We start from the raw sequence: 26,655 nt of genomic DNA, 5'->3' as shown, positions 1-26,655 counted from the left end.
TAAGAGTTTCTAAGAGGGTCAGTCCTCAAGAAAGCTGAAAGTAGTCATTAATCCCCAAAGCCTAAGTGGTCAAAGAACTATTGGCAGCCACATGAAAGACTTATCCAAATCACAAATAAAAGAAATGGAACTCGAAAGTTTACGTTATATCCAACAACCTGCCTTAGAGGACCCCGGAGTCAGAGGACCTGTGCTCAAATTCCATTTTGATTCTTATGGTCTCAGTGGCCTCAGACAAGTGACTGAACTTACATGGGCATTTTTAAAGTGAGAGAGTTGGACCAGACAGCTCCTAAACCAGCCTCAGGTCTACTCTATTACAGAATGGATGAGATAGGCCCACTGTTGGTAGACCTGTGAATCAGCCTAACCATTTCGGAAATGACTACTCAATCGACACTTTTTGACTCAGCAATCCCAATGCTGTGTGTGTGTGTGTGTGTGTGTGTGTCCATCCTAATGCTGTCAAAGAATGAAATGTTTCATATATTAAATAATTCCTCAAGGGCTTCAAAATATTCATAGCCATACTTTTTGTAGTAACAAAACAGAAACAAAATTGATAGGCCAAGTTACGGCTAAATAAATTGTGGTACATGTATGTGATAGAATACTACCATACCATAAGAAACAACAAATAAAAATTCAGAAAAGCATAGGAAAACATATGAATGGATGTGAAGAGAAGTGGGACTAGTCAAACAATGTACACAATGATTTCAACAATGTAACTGAAAAGAACAAAAATATAAAAATCATGAAATTAAATACTATGTGATTATAATTGGCTCCCAAAGAAAATAAGAAAAGGCATTTCTTTCTTTCTTTTTTTTTTTGCAAAAGGGAGAGACAATGGGCATGGAATACTGCATATACTGTGAACTTCAATAGAATGACTAGCTTTTGAACTGCTTTCTTTCTGTCCCTGCTCCCTTTTTATCTTAATAAGCTATGTGGTGCTTGCTGGGCATGAGGTAAGGAAGACCTAAGTTCATATCCAGCCTTCTTAGCCATGTGATCTAGAGTAAATCACGCAATCTCTGCCTCAGTTTCCTCAACTATAAAGTGAGGATGATAATAGCACCAGCCTCCCAGGGTTATTCTGAGAAACAAATGAGATAATATTCGTAAAGTGCTTAGCACAATGCCTGATACATAGCAGGTGCTACATAAATGTTAGCTATTATCATTATCATTTTTTATATAACTGGTAGCTCTCAGTAGGGGAAAGGGAGGGACATATATTTGAAACAACAATGAAATTAAAACAAAAGATAGTAACAGAATTGTTTTAATAAATCTCTTGGGGTAATACATAGAGACACAGAGGCTCAATGTGATGTAGCAGAGAAAGTGCTAAACTAGGAGTGGGTGGCAAATCACTTAAGTTCTTGAAACTTTCTATCTTCTGGTCTACAAATGGCTCAAATGAAGTAAGTCTGAAAGGTATTTTGTAAATCTTAAAACACTATATAAGTGTTAACAATGATTATTAAAATGGTCTAGGAAAATCTGAGAAGGTAAAGACTTTCAGGTATGGTAGGGGAAGGAAAGAAAACCAGGAAAGGCTTTATGGAAGAGAGAGCATCTGAACTGAAATCAACTGAAGATGATTTCAACAAGCAGGGATGAGGAACTAAATTCCAGGCATGAGTAAAAATACTGAGAGTCAAGATAAAATGGAGAACATCCTGCATATCTGGAACATAGAATGTATAAAGGGAAGAAATCTGATCTCAGATAAAGGCTGAAATAGGGTTTAAGAGCAATGAGAGGGGGGCAGCTAGGTGGCACAGTGGATAGAGCACCGACCCTGGAGTCAGGAGGACCTGAGTTCAAATCCAGCCTCAGACACTTAACACTTACTAGCTGTGTGACCCTGGGCAAGTCACTTAACCCCAACTGTGCCTGCCTCTCTCTCTCTCTCTCTCTCTCTCTCTCTCTCACACACACACACACACACACACACACACACACACACGCACAGCAACAACAAAAGAGCAATGAGAGAATTGTGCTGGACAAGTTTCTGAACTGTCTCAAGGAACCCATCCTTCAAATAACAATAGGGAAGGTGTCCAGAAAAGACCTACTTGTACCCAAATAAAAACACTGAGTATTCTTAACTTGATGCCAAGAAGGGAGTTACAGTCCTTTGCTATAGTCTAAAGAATAATGTGGAGCAAGCTGCCCAGAGCTTTCTTATGAAAATGTTTTTTGAAGACAATACTGATATGCTCTTTTCTAAGAGCTGCTGGTGTGAAATTAAGGGCAAGGATTTCTCCATCTCATTTTCAACTAAGAAAATACATTATAGACTGTATTTGAAACAAGTAAGAGAAAGAACAATTCCTGAAGTATTCTGACCCTAGTTAAAACAGGTCTTCCTAATTTCCGATTCTATAAGAATTGTGATTTACCAAGTCTTTCACACTGTGGACAACCAAATGAAAAGACTGGCTATACACATGGAATGGCTAGAGAACAGTTATATTGGGAGAATGCTTGGCTAGGGCTTTCTGGAAAATTGCTGATGAAACTCTGGATCAATGGAAAGGTGAATTTTTAACTCAGACATTCCACTGCTAAGTATATAAACCAACCATCTACTTTACAGAGATGTTGTGAGGATCGAATGAGATCCATAATCTATGAAAAAACACTTTGCAACCCTAAGGTTTTACTTAAATGCAAGTCATTATTAATTATTATTACCTCTGTAACTGAATTGGGGGGGGGTAAAGTTAATACCTACTGATCTCTATGTTTGTTAAGCAAGGTAACACACATGTAAATGGCACTTCAGCTAAACTGGTTTCTAGCTTCACTCATTCATTTCCTCACCAAAGCCCTGCATAATTGTACCAATTACTGGTTTTAGGAAAGAAATTAACCCAAAGATATAATTTTAGTCTTCTAGAAATGGATTTATTACTAGGACATTAAGACTGGGGTGGGGGAGCAAATGCAGGAATCAGAAAAGCTTTTTTATCAGCTGCAGGAATGGTTAGGTAAACTAAACTGATAAAAAAATTCTCTGCAAGGTGCTTCTTGATCTCTATAGCATTTTATACTAGTGATCATCCTCTCCACATTGACACGATCTAATATCTGAATTTTCATCACATCACTCTCTCCTGATTTTCCTTCTACTTGTCTGACTGCTCCTGCTTAGTCTCCTCTGTTGAATCTCCAACCACACTTTGCCTCCTAACTGTGTATCTTCCCTAAGTTTCTATTCTGGACCAGATTCTCTTTTCTCTTTATACTCTCAATGACTTCATTAGCAATCTGAGTTGATCATCTTTATGTGGAAAATTCAGAGATGGGCATATGCCCAATCCCAGTCTTTCTCTTGAGTACTAGTCTCACATAATGAGCTGCCTATTTGAAATTTCCAATTTAGATGTCTCGTTAGTACCTTAAACTCATAAAAAATACAACTCATTATTTTTATTCTCAAACCCATTCCCCTCAAAATTTCCCCCATATTTGTCCTGGGCCTCAGCATACTTATAGTTGTCCAGTTTCACAACCTCAGAGTCATACTGAGATTATCACTCTCCATCCCATATAACTAATTGGTTGCCCAGTTTTATTGAGTATACTTTTACATCTCGTACCTTGCTTTTCTCTCTACTTATACCCCCAGCATCCTTTGTCAGGTCACTGCCTCTTAACCAAACTACTGTAATAGCTTCCCAAGTGTTCTGTCCCCTCTCTAATCCATCTTCCATACAGTGACTTAAATAATTTTCTTAAGTACAGGCATGGCCATGTCTTTCCACTGCTCAAAAAAATCCAGTGGTTCCCTATAACCTCTAAGTTCAAATACAGATTCCTCTATTTGGTATTTAAAGTCCTTTGCCAGCTGGGCTCCAACCTACCATTCCAGCCTTATTCCACATTATCCTCTTTGCTATACTCTACCAGGGGCAGCTAGGTGGTGTAATGGATAGAGCACTGGCCCTGGAGTCAGGAGGACATGAGTTCAAATCCACAAGTCACTTAACCTCAACTCCCTCAAACATCTGGGGTCATTTCCAGTTGTCTTGATCTGTGTCTTGACACTGGACTCAGGTAGCTCTGGAGGAGAGAGGTTTGTGACTTTGCACAGCCTCCCTCACTTAAATCCAATTTACTGCAAGTCATGACATCACCTCCCTGATGTCACGGTCCTCTTCAAGAATGAAGGACAAACAATATCACCACCACCACTCTATCAAGAAGGCCAGATTAACCTTCTTGCTATTCCTCATGTAATACTTCATGTCTTATCTTTGCAAAGGCTTTCCCTAATGCCTGGAATGCATTTTCTCCTAACCTCTACCTCTTAAAATCACTACCTTCCTTCAAAGCTCATCTCAGAGGCCACCTTCTATATGAATGACCCCTTTCCTGATCACCTTCCCCCCAAAGTTACTAGTGTTTCCTCAATTGTTCCAATTATTTTGTATGTATTTTGCATATACCTGTCAAAAATGATAGAATGTAAGCTCCTTGAAGGGAAAGACTGTGTCATTTCTATTTATCTACATTGCATAAATAGGTCCTGGCAAATAGTGACTGCCTGGCAAGAGACCAGTGCCTCAAAATGAACAGTATAAAGGCATTTCTTTGCAATTTTCTCAAGGCGTAGTTATGTTGTGCTTTTGGATGTATAATCAAATGGCTACATAGCCGAAGCATTCGTGGGGAAATGCAACCCAAACGTTCTCAGGCTAAGAGAAAAAATGGTTTCGATGCATTTCTTTTGAGTGGATACTGGCTAACTCCCTGAAAGCTAAAAACCTTTAAGATTGTTCCTATATTCTTTCTCTCTTTTATGCTAAGGTAACCAAGACAACTAGCTAAATTTTTGGCAAAATAACAAAAAAAGACGATCTAATCTTTACACACATACACACACACATGCATGCACACGCATACACATGTACAGTTGGGGAAATGAGCAGAGGTGGGAAATGCATAGCACATAACTAATTCCCTTGTCCACTGAGCTAATAGATATGTGGTTATTTAAAATTCTGAACTATGGTTCTGTTACTTGGGAATAGTTTTCTGAAATTCTGTGGGCGGATAGTGGTAATGAAACAGAGAATTCAGAACTGTAGGGAGCATAAGGCCAAATAAGCTTTTATAACACTGTATGTGTATGCTCTAAAAATAATTATACATCTGTAGTGGAGGCTGGTTAACTGAATCCATAGAAGCATTTGGCTGTTCAGAGAACTAATCACAATATGAAATTCCCCATGACAAAAATGCTTCCAAGGTTAAATTACTTGATTTTAACCACAAAAATGTGAGTTTATTAGATATAGTATCAGTATGGAGTAGTGGATAGAGTACTAGAATTGGCGATTGATAGACAGGTTAACACCCTACCTCTGACACTTACTAGCTTTGTAAATATTGGAAAGTCACTCCATCTAAGGCTCAGTTTGCTCATCTGTAAATTAAGAATAATACCTATAGTACTTACTTTCCAGGGTAGTTTTGAAGCTCAAATTAGATAACATACATAAAGTGCTTTGCAAACCTTAAAGGAACAGAATGTAAGTTATTATTATTATTATTATTGCTATTTTAAAAAATATTTTTACTGCTTGATCTGAATGCAACGACCACTCATAACCTGGAGTTTAGCCACGAGAAACATCATGTACCAGGTTTTCTCCGTCCGACTCAAAAGATCCATGTTGCTTTCCCCACAGGAACCTCGTCCTCCCCCCCACCAAGTTTTCAATTATATCTCTAAAAACTCAAAATAGTTATCTTTGTACGGTAGTTTGTGAAACAATCTTTCCGCATTACTATAAGCACTAGCTCCTCAATAAAGATGAAGCTAAATAGGAGAGCAGCATCATTTTCCAAGCTCAGGTGGTCAATGCTCTTAGCAAAGAGGATCAGATGCTATAAACTTTCCTCTGGACCTCAGTGCTCAGGCATTCCGGACTCTATTCAAATCAATTCAGTTAAACCCACTGGTCTATTGTTTGCAGATTCTTCTCTTTCCTTTTTGGAAAACTGGGATGAAATGTGTCCTTCACTCACTACAAGTCAAACGTAACAATTCTATATGCCGGTTCTCTTAGCAGGTCTCTTATCTAGGCTAGTTCAAGGTGCTTCTCTTACAACCTCCTACCTTATTTTGGGCATTCACTCCCTTGAGGAAGGGGGTGCAGTGGAAAGCATGCTGGATTTGTAGTTAGAGGACTTTGGTTTGAATCCCAGCTCTACCACTTATTCTCTATGTGGTTGAAGGGATATTGCTTACCCTCAACAGCTCTCATATCCTCATAGGGTATAGGGGTAGATTCAACCCTTAGTGTCCCCTCCCTTTCAGCTCTAAATTCATAATTTATGATATCTCTTCTCCTTTGAAGAGAAAACAGATACCAAATAGGAAAAGAACAGGTCTGCCTTTTACTGAGTCATCATATTGACCGTCATTCCCATACTGGCCCTGTTCTTGACTTTCTGGTCTTCAAAATTATGCCTTTACTACTATTTCATCCTGGAATTTTCTTTTGCATCTGGGGCGTCCTTATCCTGGAACATCCTCCTGCCCCTCACTCTGGATTATTAGTCCACAAGGCTCAACCCTCTTCTCCCAAAGAGGAGCTCCTCCTGGAGCCTCCGTTTTGTGAAGGCGTCCAAGCTAGACTGGCTTCATTCCCATCTAGCCTCTGTTCCTGACTTTCTGAACCTCACAATTATGTCCTGGGCACCTTCATCCTGCCCCTCCCTCAATAGCTCCCTTCTGTGTTAGAGACCATTTTTCTTTTGTTTGTATTTGTACCCCCTAGCACTTAGCTTAACACACAGGAAGGGCATAATAAAAGCCAGTTTCCTTCTTGTCTTCGCCTCCAAAAAGAGGTGAACTACTGTGTTTAGATCCTATTTGTTCCCCAAATAATTTTTTTTTAAACTAAAAAAAAAAAAATCCTTGAATTGCTTCTGAGATTTAGCATTCCTGATATTTTTTACAGGATTGTGCCACAGAATGGTGTGCATTGTGTCATCTGCCCTTGATGATTGCTGAGTCCCTTATGCATCCCACATCAGTCTCGTCAGACCACTCCTTTTTTTTTCCTCATCAGAATCATTTCCCCATGTTTTCAGAATTTCATTCATTCTTCAGTTTCCCATCTCTCCTGGGTTGACGCTTCCTGAGAATTTTAGTTCACTGGATCGCTCCTTCCCTTGAACATTTCCAAATCTGCCCTTCCAAAACCTGTGGTACATGTCAGACTGTGGTTTTTATTTCCACCATGACAAACTCTAGGAGGAAGTTGTTCATTTCTTTCCAAGGTTCCTAATATTTCCACTCCAGCAACTTCCCCATTAGTGAAAGCTTCAGCAGATGTATAAATGGAATGAATTCCTACAAAATTACTATTTATCATGCTGCTGTGCTAGACTTGTGACCAGTGTCCTAACTTCTATTCCTTATTCCATCCAAGTGGTTTGTAGCATACTTTGTTTTTGTTTTTTTTTTTTACTGATTTCAATGCTTGCCATCATACTTCACTTCCCTGGATTCCATCACATAATTTCTTAATATACAAAATGCTATAATACCACTACATTTCAGCCTTCCTCCTATTCCCTCTTTTACCTTTCTTTCTTTCTTTCTTTCTTTCTTTCTTTCTTTCTTTCTTTCTTTCTTTCTTTCTTTCTTTCTTTCTTTCTTTCTTTCTTTGGGGCAATGAGGGTTAAGTGACTTGCCCAGGGTCACATAGCTAGTAAGTATCAAGTGTCTGAGGCCAAATTTCAACTCAGGTACTCCTGAATCCAGGGCCAGTGCTTTATCTACTGAGCCACCTAGCTGCCCCTCCTGTTTTCTTTTGAATAGGTCTGAGCCACCCAAAGCCATATTCCAGTCTTGGGTTTTATCCTACCACATCTCAGTGATAACTATGCCTTCCTGTCTTGTGACCTTAAACAAAAACACGGGAGATGTGGAAGATCCATAAAGTAAACCAGTTTGTCTATAGTACAGATTGTATAAAGGAGAGGAGAGTAATAGGAGATAAGACTGGAAAGGAATGCAACAAATAGGCTATGTGGAGGGCCTTTACTGCCTGGTTAAGGAATCTGGACTCACTTCAGTGGGCAATCAGGAGCCCTTGGAAGTTTTTGAGAAGGCAGCTAGCTGAAGTAGTGTATCAGGAAAATTAACAAGGCAAGAGTAAAAGGGATGGATCAGAGGGGAAACACAGAAATGATTGCGATAAGCAACATCCCGAAAACAATATTCATTTGCAAGTCTGCTTCCTTTCCAACAATGGTATCATCTTTCTCCAGGGTCTTTCAGGCTTGAAATCTTCAGAGCTATCCCAGACTTTAATGAGTCACATTTTATTTTATGGGCAATGACAATGTGAATGTAACACCTACTTTATCTTTTAAAGTGTGTGATGGTCATATATCTAGTTCTCATACCTGTGTGCAACTTTAGGGTTGCATACCACTTGTAGTGCCATTCCTTGGCAAGATACAAAAAAGATTAAGAATACCTTGGTGCTTTCTTCATGTCTTTAGGTTACCATGCTAAAATAATTTATCCATTTAAAAGCATAAATAACCAACACTTGAACAGTCAGAATGTTCATAAACTCATCTCTCTAAAATCAAACTATCAAAAGCTTCTTTTCAGAAGCACATTTCCTACAGATGTCACCTACCACAAAAGTTTAATGAGGAAGATTTAGCAAAGGTGAATGACTAAAGATGAGCAGCATTGCATTTCAATTTTCACCAAGTGCTTATGTGATTCTTGGAATTTTTTCCAAGATACATTTGCAGTTTTCAGTGCAGTGGTAATTGCTATTGGCATAATGGTGCTAGCACTGAGTTTTCTCTACATTTGAATACATCAAAATGGGGTAAATCAATCCTTCTTCTCACCTAAAGTGACTAAATTCCAAACATTTTCCTAAGTCTTTACAAAAATAAAAAAAATCCACTTTCATATGTATTGTTTCCAATGAGCCTAATAACCCGCCCTTGCCATTCTTATCCAAACACTTACATTTATGTATCTATACCGTTGGAGTTGTGCCTGTGTTTTTGTATTTATCTTGTCTTTTTTATCAGTATAAACTTTGGTACATTACTGTGGAACCTCTTGCAGGGCTATGTTCTACACATTTAACAGAGGCAACAATTTCTGAAGCTATGATTTAGAACCATGATAGCAGGCTTCTGAGTATCAGATGCATGACATTACAATAAGTTCATGGCTTTTAATTGGCCATGATTGTAAAATATTTTTGAAGGCCTCTCCAGAGAACAGTATCTTAGAATTGGATACAGGTATAAGAGGTACAAACACTGGCCCACCTGCTGGCAGGAAAGGCAATGGAACTGTCTCCTCAGATAGATGTCTGAGTGAGGAAAATGGATAACACAACTCGTCTTAGAAACAAGCTGCAAGATGAGGCAGTAAAAACCCATCAACATACATCATCCTATCATGGTACAGTGTCGTCCTCCAGCCTCTATTAGCCCTCGCTGCATCAGCGCAAGTCCCAGACACTTTATCCTGTTTATAATTGCTGATGAGCAGTAATAAGGCCTCCATGCCTCAGCTCCCGTCCGTTCCACTTCAGCACCCACCTATTAGGTAATAACTTTTATTTACAGCCTTGCTTGATGCGCTGTTCTATTAGTACAGCCGAGAACTGAGTAGGAGAAAAAAAAAGTCTCTTTAATGGGCAGTATCATCGCAAGGTTTGGATGATTTATAATGCAGTGTTGTGGCTGTTCTATCACCGCACTCTTCCTGCAGCTTTGGGAAGGTTGAGTTTCTAACACACTGCCCTCCAATAGGAAGAGGATAAAGGAAAGGCCAACTAAAGTAGCCTCAAGCAACGCCACCCCCCCCCAAACAAAAATACAAAATCCAACCTCTCAGAAGTGCTAAAGAAAAAAAAGTTTTAAAATTCCCTTGCTAATCTTTTTAATAGTGTTAGCTCAGACACTTTGCCTCAAAAGAGCAATAGAATATCTAATTAATGATAGAGCATGGCTTTTCCTCCTTACTATGATAAAATAAATGGCTATAAAAGCAGATTTCAGTTGTAGATGCATCAAAGAACCAAGTAAACTTGAATTTTCACAAAGCATACCACCTTCAGCAACCCAATACCAAAGCCTCCTTCAATCCTGAATGCAACCAACCTCTTTTTTTTTTTCTTTTAGCCTCTAGCTCTTCAAGTACAAAAATTCTCTTCACAAGACAGATACTCTGGCTTTATATCCATTTAAATACTAAGCTTTTCCATAAAAGAAGGAGAAACTGGCTCACATGAGTAAATTTACATTGGCATCAGAACACATGAATATGTTTGTTAATGTTAGGAATCTCCAGACTGAGAGGCAAAGCAAAAACAGAAAACAAAGAGGGCTCTCATTTTTATTCACTGGTATAATTAAAAATAGCAGGTTTCCCCCTCTGACCTTTCTTGAAATCTCAACATTATAAGAAGTACTGTTAAGCCCATTTACTTTATATATTAAGGATTTCTATCAAGACATCTTCTTATAGTGACTCAATCCTTTCAACAAAACAGAAATGTAGGCAGGCAGACTGATGAAAACCAAACAAACAAAACTGAGAAAACAACCGCCGGCCTTTCTAACCAGTCACTGCTTACACAAAGCCTATGACATTCATATGTGGGATACATAGGCTATAACTGCTTCTTTTCTGTAAACCTATTTCAGGACATATTTTAGAATAGAGATATTCATTCCCTACCTCTGTTCTTTGCATTCCTGTCCAGCAGATTGACTAAAATTAAAAACCTCAATACCCACACCTAAAGAATAAGATGAACCCCTTTAGGACCCAGGCTAATAAGTGCTGAAGGTAAACCATTTTTTAATACTTTGTGTGTGTGTGTGTGCTTTGACAGATTTACTGTTTTGATCTTTCTTCAATGGTTACATTAAATGCTAATAAAAATGAAAGGTTTATGTCTTTCCTAATATTCTCCTGATGGGAACTTACATATTATATAAGTAGGTCAAATTTCTAATTTTCTGTCTCAAATGCTGATACTGCAGACCTGAGGGAAAAACTACACTTGCGGGCGGGATATAAAAGCATGCATCTTACACAGCTGAACTCACACCAAAAGTTCAACCAAGCAGGGGAGAAAGTGGAATCCTTGAAATTCCTTAGGCTGTAGTCACTACCTTCCCTCTCTAGGAATGATTATGAGAATTGAACTGTTACCATGAAAACTTACTCTACAAGAGACAAGGCTGGTGACTGTAGGTATTTGTAAGATTTATAGGAACACCTTTAATTTAATACCCACACCCTTTAGCTTTTGATTCAATGTAAAAGATCCTACGTAAACCCCTTGGTAACAAACTGCACTGCAATGAAATGTTTCCCTTTAACTGGCTCCTGAACACTGATCTGGAAAGTGTCTAGCAAGCACATCAATCTTATCTTAACTCCCAGGTGAAGGGGGTTTCTTCACCAACAGGATCCCACAGACAGGCTGCTTCAGAGTGGCATGAAGAAAAGCTTAGGAAACAATGAACAATATAGAACCAGTCTGGTTTCTGTCAATGTCTGTCACAGTAAAAGGAAACCAGGCTACCTCCAAAGGATTAACACAAATTTTGGTACAAAAAACGTATCAGTTAATGGACGTGAAGAATACTGAAAACAGTGACTGGCGACCAATTCCAAATAAGAACAAGAAGGCGGCTTGGAGAGCAACAAACTGTGTTGGTGTCTAGCCCCAGCTGCCCTAACCTCAGGCAATACTGCAGCTTTCTGATGGCACTACAGATGGCTATTTAATTTGTGACTTGGATAATTATGGACTCATTTTTTAACATCTACACAGCACTTATTCCCCAAATCATTTTTAAGTCTATTGGAGAAAGCATTATATAGTCAACATTAACATGAAGCTTAGTTAAAATATGACAACAATAACTATATATAGGAATGTAATAATGAAAAGGAAAATCATATATAGTGGAACTGTGTTCTGCCAAATCTAAGTCAAGCCTGCAAAAATATAACTTTTCCCCCTGATCATTTTAGTTCTGTCTTGAAATAAAGTCTTCAGTGTTTCAAATGGGACTATAAAATATAATGGCAAAACAAAGCTTTGTATTAGGGGATAAGAGTGGTAGACCGGGGAGCAATTTCTCTAGAAGGTATACCCCAAAGGTCACTCATTCGATTTATTCAGCACTGTTACTTTGCAGGATGCAGTGAATGCTCCCATTTGTATGGGAGAGCATAGGAACATAGGAAATACTGGTCCAGTCAGCCAAAGAAGTGAATGAGATTCCCTGCCCCATATTTCAAGGGCAATGCTACAGAGAACATATCCAAGATAGACCTAAGATAAGATACTTTTTCTCTGACCTTCATATCCTCAATATAATTTAATTAAATTTAGATTTCATCAACAACAAACTAATAAATGAGGAGATTCCTATTCTACATAGATTGCCTTAAATAATAGTACCATAATGGATAACTTGGGAATAGAAGAGTTCAGAAGAATGAAACCAAGGCAAGGTCGATGTTCTTTTCTTTACAGAATATTTGGAATCAACAAAAATCTGTAAGAATTAACAAAGAATTGTGCAAAATATTGTGAGCACCTAGAAAGAAGTATGCTCTCTCTCCAGTAATTTCAAGATGTGTTATCCTTTGACTTTCAAATTATTTTTAAAAAGTTAGCCTCTGATTTGGTAATAATTTGACTCCTTCCTGACTACATGTGGTCACCATAAAGAAGGCAAAAGTTTGAAATGACTATGATATAAAGACAAATAAGTATCAATTAAAAATTTTTTAAAATAGTTTACAACTGTTTCTGGGAGGTGCTAAGATAATGTGGGAAGAAAACCTCATGATTCTTCATTCAGTACTCACTAACAGATAACACTCATTCATTCGAAAGTCTACTGAGCCACTAAAATGTATGTCTCCAGGTGTCAGAAACCAGCAAATGAACCCATCGAGGCAATACACAGAAAATTTTGGGGAAACTTTTTATCAGTAATTTAAAAATTTTTTTTTAAATCTGAGGCTGGGGGTGATGTGTTAGCATCATAGCGGTCAACTTGACTACAGGTAGGCTCTTGAAAAGAAATGATGGTCAAGACTGATGACTTTTTAAAAATTCCAAGTAGAAAAATTGCAATCTACTATGAAAGTCCTTAAGTAGCTGTCCTGAACACTACTGATTCCTAAACAAGGTGAGAATTTTCGATTAGAAGGACAACCAAACTAACCTAAATGAAAACTGGGGAAAACTGTCACTGTATAAACCTGTTTCTCTTGAATTTTCAAAGATTTATAAAAGTCAAGTGCAATATTATGGAAGAAACAATTATTCACTAAATTAATGAAAGTGGTGTTTTCTCTCATTTTTCCCTTTACCCGTAGACACTGGTCAGTGTGGTTCACCACAGTTAAATAAGCAACTACAGCATATATAGCTCTATACAAATTCAATAAGCACTTCTTATATATTAGGTGCTGGATGTCACAAAGACAAAAATGAGAAAGTCCTTGCCCCAAAGAGCTTTGTATTCTCATTCTGGCAAACAACAGGTTCATTAGGTAAGTAAATATAAAACATATATAAAATAAACACAAAAGGCAATCCCAGGTAAAGGAAGAGCACTAACTGGGAACAGAGCAGAGGTATGGGGAGTCCAGGGACGAGTGGTGCAGGGTGCAGAAAGATCAAAGAGGCCCTGTATACAAAATGGCACTAGAGGTAAGTCTTGAAAGGAACTAGAGTTTCTAAGACATGGAAGTGAGGAAGAATGTTCTAGGTATGAATGACACCTTCTTCAAATGCATGGAAAGAAGGAATAAAGAATGGTAAGTTTGGCTGTAACATAAAACTTGTGAGGGGGAGTAAGTAAAAGTATTCTAGAAAGGCAGCTCTGAAGTTATACTGAAGGGTTTTGAAATGTAAACAGAGGGGTTGATATTTTACCCAATAAGCAACCATTTAAGCCATTAAAGTTTCTTCAGGCGAGTGTGTTTTAGGTGTATCAGTTTGGTATAGGATGGATTGGAGAAGACAGAGCCTGCTGACAGGAACACTAATTGACTAAGGCAACAGTGAGACATGAAAAGGGTTTGGATGTGAGAGATATTGCGGAGGTAGAGGTGAGAAACTTTGGGATCTGAATAGATTATGAAGGGTGGGAGGAGTCTGAGGGATGAGAAAGAGTTGAGGAAGACCCTGAGATTGTAAACCTAGATGTTTGGCAGGAAAGTGGTGCCCTCACCAAAAACAGTGATGTCAGAAAGAAAGGAGGTTTTAGCAGAGAAAGATACTAAGTTCCATGGTGATATGGAGGCTGGAGCTCAGGAGAGAAATTAGGGCTAGATATGTAGATTTGGGACTCATTTGTATAACCATGAGAACTGACACCATGGGAACTGATGGGATCTTCAAACCAGAAGAGGGCTCAGGATAGCCTACGGTGACACCCATGCATAGGGGTGGGGAACAGATGATAGATGACCCAGCAAAGAAATATGATATAAATAAGTTCATACAAGTAGGACAACCAGCAAGAGTGATCTTAATAAAAACCCAGAGAGAGTATCCAGGGGACAAAGTGGCCAAAACTGCTGAGAGGTCAAGGATGAGGATTGAGAAAAAGGCACTTAGATTTTACAGTTAAGATATTACAGGAAACCTTAGAGAGAGCAGTTTCAGTAAATGTGGTTGGAAGCTAGATCACAAGGCGCTGAAAACTGAGTGGGAGTTAGAGAAATGGAGGCAATGAGTACAGACAATATTTTCTAGGTGTTTGGCTATGAAAGGAGAAGGGATTTTATGACAATAGTTTTATGGAATGCAGAGTCAAGTGGATTTTTTTTTTAAAGAATGGAAGCAATCTGGGTATGTTTATAGGCAGCAGTGAAGAAGCCCATAGGAAAGGTGAGATTTGAAATAAATAGTTCCAAGAGGAAATGGAAAGGGACAGGCTCAAGAACACAAGGTTAATCTCAGGTTTTGAGGTGTGGTATGGAGGAAAACAGGAAGTTGAATGACTTCTCTTCTCAGTAAAGTAGGAATGGAGGTTCTTTGTTGAGAGGAAGAGGTGAAGAAAAGGTATAGGTTATCTGATGTGCGATGAAGAATCAAGTTTAGAATAGGTGCTGTAGATAATGAAGTAGGAGAATCATAAGGGAAGAATAAAATGAGTGTCATGAGCACAAGTCCAGATGAGATTAGATAACAAATTTGTTGTGAACCTACTTAGCACAGTTCCATGAAGTTCCTCAGAAGGATTCAGCAGCAAAAAAGGAGGACAATAGGGATAACTTGGGGCTGAAATTGGAGAGAAAGTAACAGAGAAGATGAAAAACAGGCTTAAGAGAGATGAGGCAGAAGATAGGAAATGATAAAAGATTTTGGTCAGAGGGAGGAAGTTCAAAGTCCCAGGGGAACTATAATAGGTGACTGGTAAAAACTTTCACTTTTTACCACATTCTAGTATCCAATTTTAAATCTCACATGACAGTGGGACCAAGGTTATGATTAAGCTCCTATGTGGCTGATGTCAACAAAAATGGAGCTCACAAGAATTTAGGAGGTTGATGAGCAAGGAGACCAGGATATTCGGGGGGTGTTGTGTCTTGTGTTGATCTCTGCAAGCAGGAGGGGTTTGGGTAGAAATGATAAGTATGAACCAGACAGTATAGACTCTTGAGAATAACCCCACACAACTGGAGTGGCACTGCTGCAGGGGTGGCCACACGGAGCACACCTCCTCCTCCTCCTGGCCCACCACTTCAGGAAACATGAAAAGAGAAACTAGCTGTGGAGAGGGTGGTCAGAGATACCATTCAGTATAAGAGCTGGGATTTCTATGGTCAGAATGTAGTGAAAGTGTGAAGAGATCAAGAGATAAAGGGAAGTTTGTAACAACAAAATAAGAATTTCTGAAGGCGCATGGAATGGGGCCGAAGTGACAGATCGTGGAGTGATAGGGCTAGGGTGAGTAGGGAATCAAGTATGAGGACAGAGAAGAGAGGGGAAAGATTTTTGTTTCAGCAGCTCTTCATAGAGAAAAGAAATACATTTTCTCATGATAGAATGGTGAATAACTAATTGATGTTGGCACCTAACCCAAAGGGTCCTCTGTGCACAGTACATGGAGTCAAAGGAGAAGAAATATGGCTTCTGATAACATCCTATTGTTAAGCAATATTGGGTGGATTTATCTTCCCTGCCCCACCCCACCATTTGTTGTGACCAAGATACAATTTATCTTTTCACAGGGCACTGTGAATCTTTGCCCCACTCTAGAATGCCTAGAACTAGAACAGAATAGCACTGTCACTGCTCTCATATACTACTCTATAAAACTGAGCAGCTGTGAGGGAAATTAACCTGACCTTATCTAAAAGAAACTATTAAATTCCCTGGAAGTAGTGTTAGTGGAGGGCATTCTAAAACAAAACTAGGAGAGGTGACTGCTCAAAAACTTTGAGGGAGAATAAGTGGTTCTAAGTCAAAATAAACAAGAAAATCTTTCATGTGACTGTGGTTTAATTTTTTTTTTTCAGGTTAGCATGGCTCTTGCGATTCCTGATAAAGAAGCTTTAAAGAAAAGATTTTGACAACTATGAAAAATACCTTGGCTGTGACCTTTGGAAGAACAATATAATTATTTTGACTCTTCCAAATACAATCTGTGAGATATTTTAAATAGCAGGCAGGCTTATTAGAAATGGGAAACACTGTTTAAAATAAATTAAGCTATAGAGGAAGAGAGCATTAGGTATTATTTCTGCTCTTTGGAAAGCTACAGTATTCATGACTTCATGTTTAATAAAAATGCCACAAATGCACAAGGATGTTTCCAGGTTTCTGTGAGTGGGAAAAGAATAAGAAATCACAAAATGGTACGAGAATGAGTGACTGAAAAGAACTACTATGCTACAACAGTCAGGTCAAAATACTTATTAAATGTACCACAATCTCCCTTACTCTCTGGCACCCATTCTTTATATAAAAGGATTTTCATGTGGCTTTCTCTCTGCTCAGAAAAATTAGCAACATGTCAAATGCCAGGCAAGGAGCAGTGTTCCCTCTAAGCTTCATGCCTGAGCAACATTCTTCACATACAAGTCACCTGAGAGGAAGCTAGTGTGATGAAATAATGGGCTTTTAGCAGATACTCAAAGACCCACCTGGAGATTAATCTAGACTGATTGAATCAAGTGAGAGTGATTGACTGCTGATTAAGCCTACTTCAAGTTAACTGGATTGTAATCACACCTGGCTATCCCTTAAGAAGGTATTGTTCTCAGAAACTAGACTGTGAACTCAACTTGAGAACACCTTCAAAGACAATGGATTTGGATGACGCCAACCAATCACCTTGAAGCAGGGTGTAAGGACCGCCTCTGTTCCAGATGTATAAAAAAGCTTCCACAAACAGCTTGCGAAAGGGTGTTCCTGATTAAAGCAAGCTCATGGAGGAGGACTTCAGGAAGAACCCAACCAGGCTGGAACTCTAGGATAGACTGGAGCTGAAGCTTCTGATTTAAGGTGACCACAATTTAGATTTTAAACATCACACTAGGAAATGAATATATGCATACATTCGTATTCACAAAGTCAAATCCTACTTCCTGTTCTAGGGCAATTAGAAAATAACCACAGGAGAAGGTTCAAACATACTTGGGGTTTAAACATCAGCTCTGATGCTTAATAAAAGCTAATATTTACATGATACTTTAAGGTTTGCAAAGTACTCTACATAAATTATTAGATCTTCACCTTGTGAGCTTGGTGCTAAAAGCAGTCTCTCTTTTTACTGGACTCGTGATGATATTGGTGTTGGCATTTCCTGGGAAGGAACTTCATCTACCAATGTAGATGAAAATATTCTCTACAATTTATAGTCAGAGAAAATTACCTGGAGCACAGAGTGGCTAAGAGATTTCTCTGTTCCTTTCACTTCATGTCCACACAGGTTAAGTGTCAGAGGCAGGATTTAAACTCAGGTCCCTCCTTATTCCAAATCTAGCACTCTGTCAACTACTCCAAGGTGCCTTTCAGGACAACAGTCTGATCTCAGGCAAGGCACTTAACCTACTCAGGGCCTCCATTTCCTCTTCTTTAAAACAGAGATAATAATATTTGCATTATATGCTTTATGTAGTTGTGAAGAAAGGATTTTGTGAGTTATAAGGTGTTTCCTAAACGTAAGTATTTTCATGAGGTAATGGACATGGCCTTCTCATTGCCACTTCCATGTCATTTCAAAAATCAAAGAAAAAGAGGAAATGGTGACAAGTGCAATTCAATACCTAGGCAATGGAGAGATTCAGAAATGAAGGAATGAGATACGTACCTGTGCCACAGGATCTTTTGGTTGGCGTGATTAATGAGACGTGAGCTATATCTGTGCATGGCCCACCTAGAAACAAAAAGGCAGGGACATCAGTCAGCAGCAGTCTCTATGAGCCTGCATGTCTGGAAGCAGGGGAAATGCAATGGCAACATACCTGGGAATGTGTATGACCCAATTTTCCATATATTTAACATGCTAAGGGAGCTATGAAAATATGTTTGGTTTGGATCTTATGTACAAGGTCCCTCACTTTGTCCATATTATGCTACACTTATTAGTTAGCATTCAGTATTGTTGGTCAATAAGCATTTATCAAGCACCTACTACATGTTAAGCACTGTGCTGTTTTCCAGTGCTTTCAAAGGAAAGCAAAAGAGAATCCCTGCTCTCAAGCAGTTCACAGCATAACTGGTGAGTAAATATGCAAACAACTTTGTACAATGTAAAGTATACAGAGGATACACTGAAGAAAAGCAACAGAAGGCAGAAACTAACATTAAGGGGGATCAACAAAGTCTTGTGGCTCAAAGTATGATTTTAGCAGGGATTTGAAAAAAGTCAAGGAAGTAGAAATGCAGAGGGAAAGAACTCCAGGCATGGAAGACAGCCAGTGAAAATGCAGAGTCTGATCATGGAGTGATTCACAATATGAAGAACAAGGGCCGGGCAACTAGGTGGCTCAGTGGATAGAGCACTGGCCCTGGATTCAGGAGTACCTGAGTTCAAATCTGGCCTCAGACACTTAACACTTACTAGCTGTGTGACCTTGGGCAAGTCACTTAACCCCAATTGCCTCACTAAAAAAAAAAAAAGAGAAAGAAGAACAAGGGTCAATGGATGGCAGAATATATGGGGGAAGTTTTGGGAGGGAGTGTAACTTGTAAGAAGAATGGAAAGGTAGGAAGGGGGCAAGTTATGAAGGACTTTGAACACCAAATAGGATTTTATATTTGATCCTTGGGATAACAGGGAGTCACTGGAGTTTACTGACTGGGGATGGGAGTGACATGGTCAAATCTGTGCTTTAAGAAGATCAATCTGATAGCTGAGTAGAGGGTAAACTGGAATGGGTAGGGACTTGAGGCAGAGAGACAAACCAGCATGAGGTGATGAGGGCCTGTACTACAGTGATGGCAGTGTCAGAGGAGAGATGTTATAAAAGTAAAATTGACAAGACTTAGCAATAGACTAGACGTGTGAGAGAGTGAGGAGTGAGGAGGTGCCTAGGCTGAAAGCCTGGGTGCCTGGAAGGATGGTGTTAGTCTAGACAGTAATATGGAAATCTGAAGGAGAGGTGGGTTTGGGGGATGCAGGGAGGGAAGATAATGAGCTCAGGTTTAGACATGCTGAGTTTAAGATATCCAGCATAAAGCAAAACATTAAAAATCTTGAATAGAAATGTTTCAGGTCCAGAAAAGAAGAGGTATATCCAAGAGCATTAAGTCTACCCTGAGAACAATGAGCAAAGGTGTCACACAGTGTCAAGTGTCTGAGGCAAGATTTGAACTCAGGTCCTCCTGAATCCAGGGCCAGTGCTATATGCACTACTCCACCTAGCTGCCCCAGAAAAAATACTTATTAAGAAATTTAGAAACTAGTGTTATGGAGTGATTGTCCATGGTGGTAAGGGAAGGACCAAGAAAATGGAATTTAAGAATGTTGAGCATTCTTTTCATTTTCTTGTCCCTTTTATGAATTATAGGAATTCTATAATAATTATATTACATTAGTCCATTGGTGCCTCTAGGATTTCATCATCTGTAAAATTAATGGATGATTCCATCTCTGTTATCCTATAACAGCAAATCTCAAAACTTTTTGGTTGTCAGGATCCCTTTGCACCCTTAAAAATTGTTGAGGAACACAAGGAGTATTCTGGAGTCAGCTCAGAGTGTCTCAAGAGTGCTCATTATTAAATTGAGCCTTACAGCTAGTGGCTAGGTGGCCCAGTGAATTGAGAGAATATTGGGCCTGGGAGTGAGGAAGACCTGAATTCAGATGCAACCTCAGTCATTTATTGACTAGTTGACCCTGGGCAAGTCACCAAACCCCCAGTGCCCCGCAAAAAAAACCCCAAACAAAATGTATATACTCTAAGACCTCCTGAGTATCAGTGTGTAACAGGCTTGTACTAGTCTGATAGTATATTCTTTGCCACCTCACCCCAACTCCACTGCCCTGGCCGTGGCAATAAAATTCCCATGTAAAGCATAGGAATGGATAATCCCCTACCAAAATTTCATAGGTAGCAAAATAATGCATCCTGATAGAATTGCATAAGCTCAAGGAAGCCAAAACAGAAACTGAAAGATTTTGGCTGGGACAACTGAGTTAACCAGTAAGGAGTACGATATAACTGTGCATAATTATGAATGTTATAAATTTATAATTATAAATCATAATTATTAGAACCTTGGTTTAATTCTGGATGAGAGTATTTACTATTATTTTTCTCCCTCCCTCATAGACTAGATTTCTGTAAATTGACACACAAATAACTTTGAGGCTACCTAGCATATCTCAAGATGCATCATCATGAAAGAGTTCTCCAGAGATCTTGTTAAACTAACAACCCAATTCAACGTATTCACTATATTAGAGTAAAGTACAAATAAAACCACAGTTGAGCCAAGACAAATTGACAGTGAATGTAACTGGCAGTAATAATGCACCCCAGCTTTGATAATTGGATAATATTACAAACAGAAAGACTGGCATTAAGTCCAGTCTACTTCACTATTACTGTGAAGTGCTCTATAATACAAAATGGGAACAGGGTTCTCTAGTGAGCAGGGCCAGTGAATTTATCACTCTGTTAAGATTTCCTTACCCCCAAATCAACCTAACTGCCATAGAAAATTATGATTTTATCTGCCTTTAAACAATTAGCATAAAGTCAAGTTTATTAAAAAGAAAATATGTAAGATGAAAAATTTGAAGGGATGCCTTTCAAACTCTTCACAATAAAAGTATGAAAAGTGGTTATGTGGTTCTAATGAAATGGCTCTTCTAAGTTGGAAATGATTATTAGTAAGAAGGTGAAGGCCAAGAGCCTGTATCATCATCAGAGGACATTTATTTAAAACTCAGAATATGACATAATCAGGGGACACCAGGATTTCCTCATTCCTGAGTTCTCCTGAACCACAACAGGACTTGAAAAAAGGTCAATGAGATGTTATAAAAGCAACTTTCCCCAAAACTCCATTCTCTCATTAGTCATTTTTACCCAGTTTTGTAACCACTCTACATAAGTATTGCCGAGTACCCATTTATAAGGAGATCAGGCAAACTGGAGGGTGTAAATGGAAACAGTGCTGGACATGGGCTCAAAATACAGCTCTTTCATTTACAGCATTGTGGTCCTGAATGAGTCACTTTATCTTAATTTCTTCATCTTCTAAGGTCCCCTTTTCAGCCCTCCTATGCTTTTAGGACCAGGACTCTGAGAATAGGATATGCTTTTCTAGGACTTAGAATCATTTATATATGTGAGGCCATGATTTTAATCAGGGTGAAGACTTTAGAGATTTGGCCCCAGATATCACTAGAGTAGCATTGAGATTTTAATGATATTACCTTACTTGAAGTTTCATTAGAAGTCTTTCTCTTCACTATCATAATAAACCTCCTTTGAGATAAGGGAAAACTAACACAGGAAGTGATGGTAAGGTCAACCATATCGAGCTAATTCTCAGCCAATTATAAAGCTAGCTTCTTGCATTTTTTTTTTCCTTTCAAGCATATGAAATATTTGTTTTATTTAACTGAAATATCAGTTTTCCTGTTTCTGCAATTCCTGGAGACATTTAATGAAAAGCTACTACCTGGCAGAAGGTATTTTATTTAGAAATATTTTACTTTTGTGCGATGTGTCAAGTTTCAACAATTTAAACTTTGAAATTTGCATGCAAATAATGCATAGTGTATGAGCTTTATAACCAGTTAAGTTTGAATGCCCTATGCACTCTCTTCTAGGGTTGCTTTTTGTTCTTGTATTAAAGTTGTCATGCATAATGCAGTGCCACTATGGATCCCATTTGCAATTTCACACAATAACTATGATGCTGAATTCTTTTGTTGTCTTCCCCCAACAAGTATATATCTTTATACCATGTGCAATTGGAAAGCATTTCCCTGCACAAACAGTTCTAATTTCAATCCGGAAGAAGATAACAGCAGAGGTCAGATCAGCATATTCAGTACATGGCAACCTATAAAAAGGGAAGGTTAAGTAAACACCTTCCATTAAGTATCAACACACATCTCAAGTGAAAGTAGGCAGATATTTAAATTTTCATTCATAACACCCTACAGATATAATGTCTGCACCAAGAGCCACAGATGTCCCTTTGCAAGCATAAACTACAAAGAGACTGTTGCTTAAGGAGGAACTGGTCCAGATAGAAACAGTATACTGTCCAGCAAGGGTTTCAGTCACACACAAAATGAAGAACTTATCCCACAGAGTAATATTGTCTTTTAACCTTGAAAATGCATACCAAAAACCTACTTAGATGGTTTGTTAAAGTAGCTGCACTGTCTGGTTATTTCTGGCTCCTAGTATCACTGGCCCTCCTTGGCTGCTATAGCACTATGCACTAAAGACATCAATTAGGAAAAATGGATTGTCAAGCAGTCAGTCAGCTAAAAATTGCCTGTAGCTCAATAATCAAACATTTTACTGCTGGTCTCCTGTAACTCTGTAAAACATTAATACACAAAAATAGCTATTCCTTTTGCAGATTTATTACACTTCAATATTCTTGCTTAATTAACATGACATTTACATAACAGGGTCTAATTAATTTCCAACTAAAGGCACTGTGGACTAATTAGAAATGCATCATCCCTCTGTAAGTAGCCTGTCAATTCCACTTCATCATAATGTGTACGATGTTTACCTTTGTATCTCCAAACACTTTCAAACTCCATTTTCTTAAAGGGAGATTTTAAATGTACAACTCTTCCCCAGCATTCAGAGATGATGAATTATTTAATCAGGAAAGTTCCTGACAATAGTTTCTTGGGGGGAAAATCTTTTTAGTACAGATATTTAGCATTCATTTTCATCTGGTTTTGTTAAGAGTTTTACACATCTTTTTGAAAATTTAAGAAACATCTAATCATTTCGTTATCAGTGACATTTTCTTCAAAAATCTTTAAGACACTGACGATTTTATGATTTAAAAACTGACTGAATTATTAAGGAACAAATAAATCTGAGCAAGCCAGAGACTAATTCAGGGGAATAGGCTCCTCCTTCTTCCAATCACATCCCCAAACTGATTCAAGTACTGCTTTAATCAAAGAGGACACACCTAATCTATCTACATAATCGAGCTGGAAAAGAATCATCGATTAAAAGCAGGAATATATAAAGATCTAATGAGGAGAAATCCAACAAAGAATTCGGCAGAGGTAACAGCCCTTCTTTTCCACCAGATAAAAAACTCAGAATTAAACCATCTGCAAAGGTTATTACTTGATACAGACTAAGCAAACAAATACAATGTTAAGAATTTATCCGAGTTCTAATCCCAACTCACCACATGATTTCAGGAGGGATGGATCTACACTGAAGGCACTAAAGAAGGGGGTTCCATTAAGCAGCTTCAAAGTAGGTCAGAACTTGTCCTGTAGTGACTACCTAGCACACAGTGTGTTTCTCTACAAAAAGCTTTTATTCATCGAATACATTGCTAAGCAACCCAGTCCCCTCGGGTCAGCCTACTCACCCCCCGCCCCCATTTCTCTCTATTCCCACATTAGTTATATAAGTAGCAGGCTGTAAGATGAAGTTGGCCATCTTTTCAATTTGTCCAGCACGGGAAGATTCTTTAAGGGATATGGGCCTGCATGAGTCTCCTTTGGCTGTCACCACACTAATTCACTCTGGAAGCCATTCTACATAGATTAGTGAGTGGTGGGAATGGAATGCTAATGACAGTCCACAGCATGTATGGCTAATGCCTTGGAGGTCAAGATCACTTTGTCATTCAGAAGTGAATGACAACAATGTATAATGGAAAAAACAGAAAACAAACCAACACTGAACACTATCTATTTAAAATGACCAAGGCTGGGTCTGAAGAGAAGAAAAATAATCTGTGGATAGAGAATACTGCACAAATAGTCAGATTTGGTTGACTTATTGGTTAATTTTTGTGTGGGGGGTGTGAGGCAATGAGGGTTAAGTGACTTGCCCAGGGTCACACAGCTAGTTAAGTGTCAAGTGTCTGAGGCCAGATTTGAACTCAAGTCAGGTTGTCATGCTGGGGTGGGAGTGGGGATAAGCTCCCACTTTCTATAAAATGCTCCAATGGCATGTGTCTCAAATAGCCTCTGACAGCCAAAGTCCAACTCCTGGCCTTCTCCTGGTGGAATTGTTTCCACTAACAGGAGAAGGGGTGAAGGCGAGTCACTGGCGCCTTAAAACCAGTCACTTTGGGCAGGTGGGGCTCGTCAGCCTTGGCAGGCAACCTGCCTAGGGGAAGGAAACTGATTTCAAACCTCCCCTGCCTTGCGACTAATACCCATATATGGGAAAGGCTTTGGGATTCCTGCGGTGGCGGCACTGGTGCCAAACTGTACTAGCTCTGCCTCCTTTGGATCCACCAATGTCGCGGAGAGGGAAAACCTGCTGCATGGGCGACAGCTTGTTTTCCATATTGATTTGCCCAGGCCATGCTCTGGAGAAGACACTCCAGCACAGCCACACTGTGGCCTATGGCTCTTCAAGGCACTGATCCATGGTCGTCCGCAACTGACAGAGGCCTACTACTATTGGTTAATTTTGCTGAACTGTGTTTTTTCCTCTCATTTTTTGTTAAAGGGGACAACTTCTCAGGGTAGAGGAAGGGCAAGGAATTTATCTGGAAATGGTGACGAGATAAAAAACTAAAGATATCAAAATCTTCTAAAGAAGTAGTGTAGTGATCAATATAGATGGCTGGTCATGTTTCTGACATAGGTTAATTAGGAGTTGATGTTTTAATCTGATTCCTTCATACTCTGCCTGACAGTCTGACTTGCTTGGTAGGCAATGGTCATTGCAACTGGCAAAGATGGCCAGTGATGCTTTTTAACTCTCTTAATGAAACTGTTTTTTCTATCACTGAACAAGCAACCAAAGTGAATAACGAACAAACTCTTTAAGTCACACTTCCAAAGGAGGATGACCACATCACTTACTCATGGAAGGAAGAATGAAAATATCAAACACTTGCTTCAATGAGAACCCAAGAGGCCTTAAGCATTTTTGTTCCCTTTTCAAATGAATTTTTTTAGCACCATCAACTTCAAACTTTTATGAATGTTCATGATTTTTCATTTGATGTTGACCAGGTAAAATGTATAGCCACAGTAAGGATTCATTGCTTAGTTGTTCTACACTAATAATAATTTGAATTACTAAATTATCTTCAGATTGTTAAAGCTACATAGGGGGTTTCCAAAGGATTTTCAACACATAAAAGCAGAATACACAAAAGTAAAACCCCCAAATATGATTAAGTCCTGCAAGGATAAGTGAAATGTAAAGTGTGCTACCATCTAGTGGTTTAAAACTGAAAAAATGTTTATTTTGGAGAGTCAGAATACAAACTGGCTAATTATGTTTTCAGACAATTTTCTCATTATAGTAAAACATCTGGTTGTCACTTCAACCAATTTCCATATCTATTCTGTTCGATTTAGAATTTCACTTTGGAGGAAATTAAGATTTCCATGTTTGGATTTTTTCAGAAACACAAAAATGGTTTTCATAGCATCAGTGGAAGTCTATCAACACTGAAGGAGTTTCTTATCTTCTGACCCAGTCAAAGGCAGAGTACACTCAGGTACTTCAGTGTCTTCAGAATTCCTGTCCACATCTGTGGCTGAGAGGGGACTGCAATGCCCTTCTTCTCAATGGGAAGGGGCTTTGTGCATGCCCTGCACAGGATACTTCAGAGAAAAAGAGAAAAGATCACCTTCTATTCAGACCCCAGAAACTATTAGAAAGGTTTTTAAAAAGGAATTCTGGGGGCAGCTAGGTGGTGCAGTAGATAGAGCACCGGCTCTGGAGTCAGGAGGACCTGAGTTCAAATCCGGCCTCAGACATTTGACACTAGCTATGTGACCCTGGGCAAGTCACTTAACCCCAATTGCCTCACCAAAAAAAGGAAAAAAAAAAGAATTCTGAATAAAGTTTCCTGTCTCCCATATCCCTTCTGTAAAATGGTTGTTGTACATCAGGTGGAAGCAATGAGAGATGTC

The 26,655-nt window shown here is 38.8% G+C and overlaps 1 protein-coding gene across 2 annotated transcripts in view; it reads right to left on the bottom strand.

Annotated features, from left to right (window-relative positions):
* Positions 1-26,655, bottom strand: part of ZFAND3 (zinc finger AN1-type containing 3) — a 322,750-nt gene that overhangs the window by 75,586 nt on the left and 220,509 nt on the right. For both annotated transcript variants that reach the window (XM_044002479.1, XM_044002478.1), the window contains one exon: positions 18,397-18,462. In XM_044002479.1, the coding sequence (XP_043858414.1) occupies positions 18,397-18,462 (66 nt within the window). The remainder of the gene's footprint in view (positions 1-18,396; positions 18,463-26,655) is intronic.

This window comes from Dromiciops gliroides, chromosome 4 (genome assembly GCF_019393635.1).
Source record: "Dromiciops gliroides isolate mDroGli1 chromosome 4, mDroGli1.pri, whole genome shotgun sequence".
NCBI lineage: Eukaryota > Metazoa > Chordata > Mammalia > Microbiotheria > Microbiotheriidae > Dromiciops > Dromiciops gliroides.
This window is presented reverse-complemented; position numbering and strand designations above follow the sequence as displayed.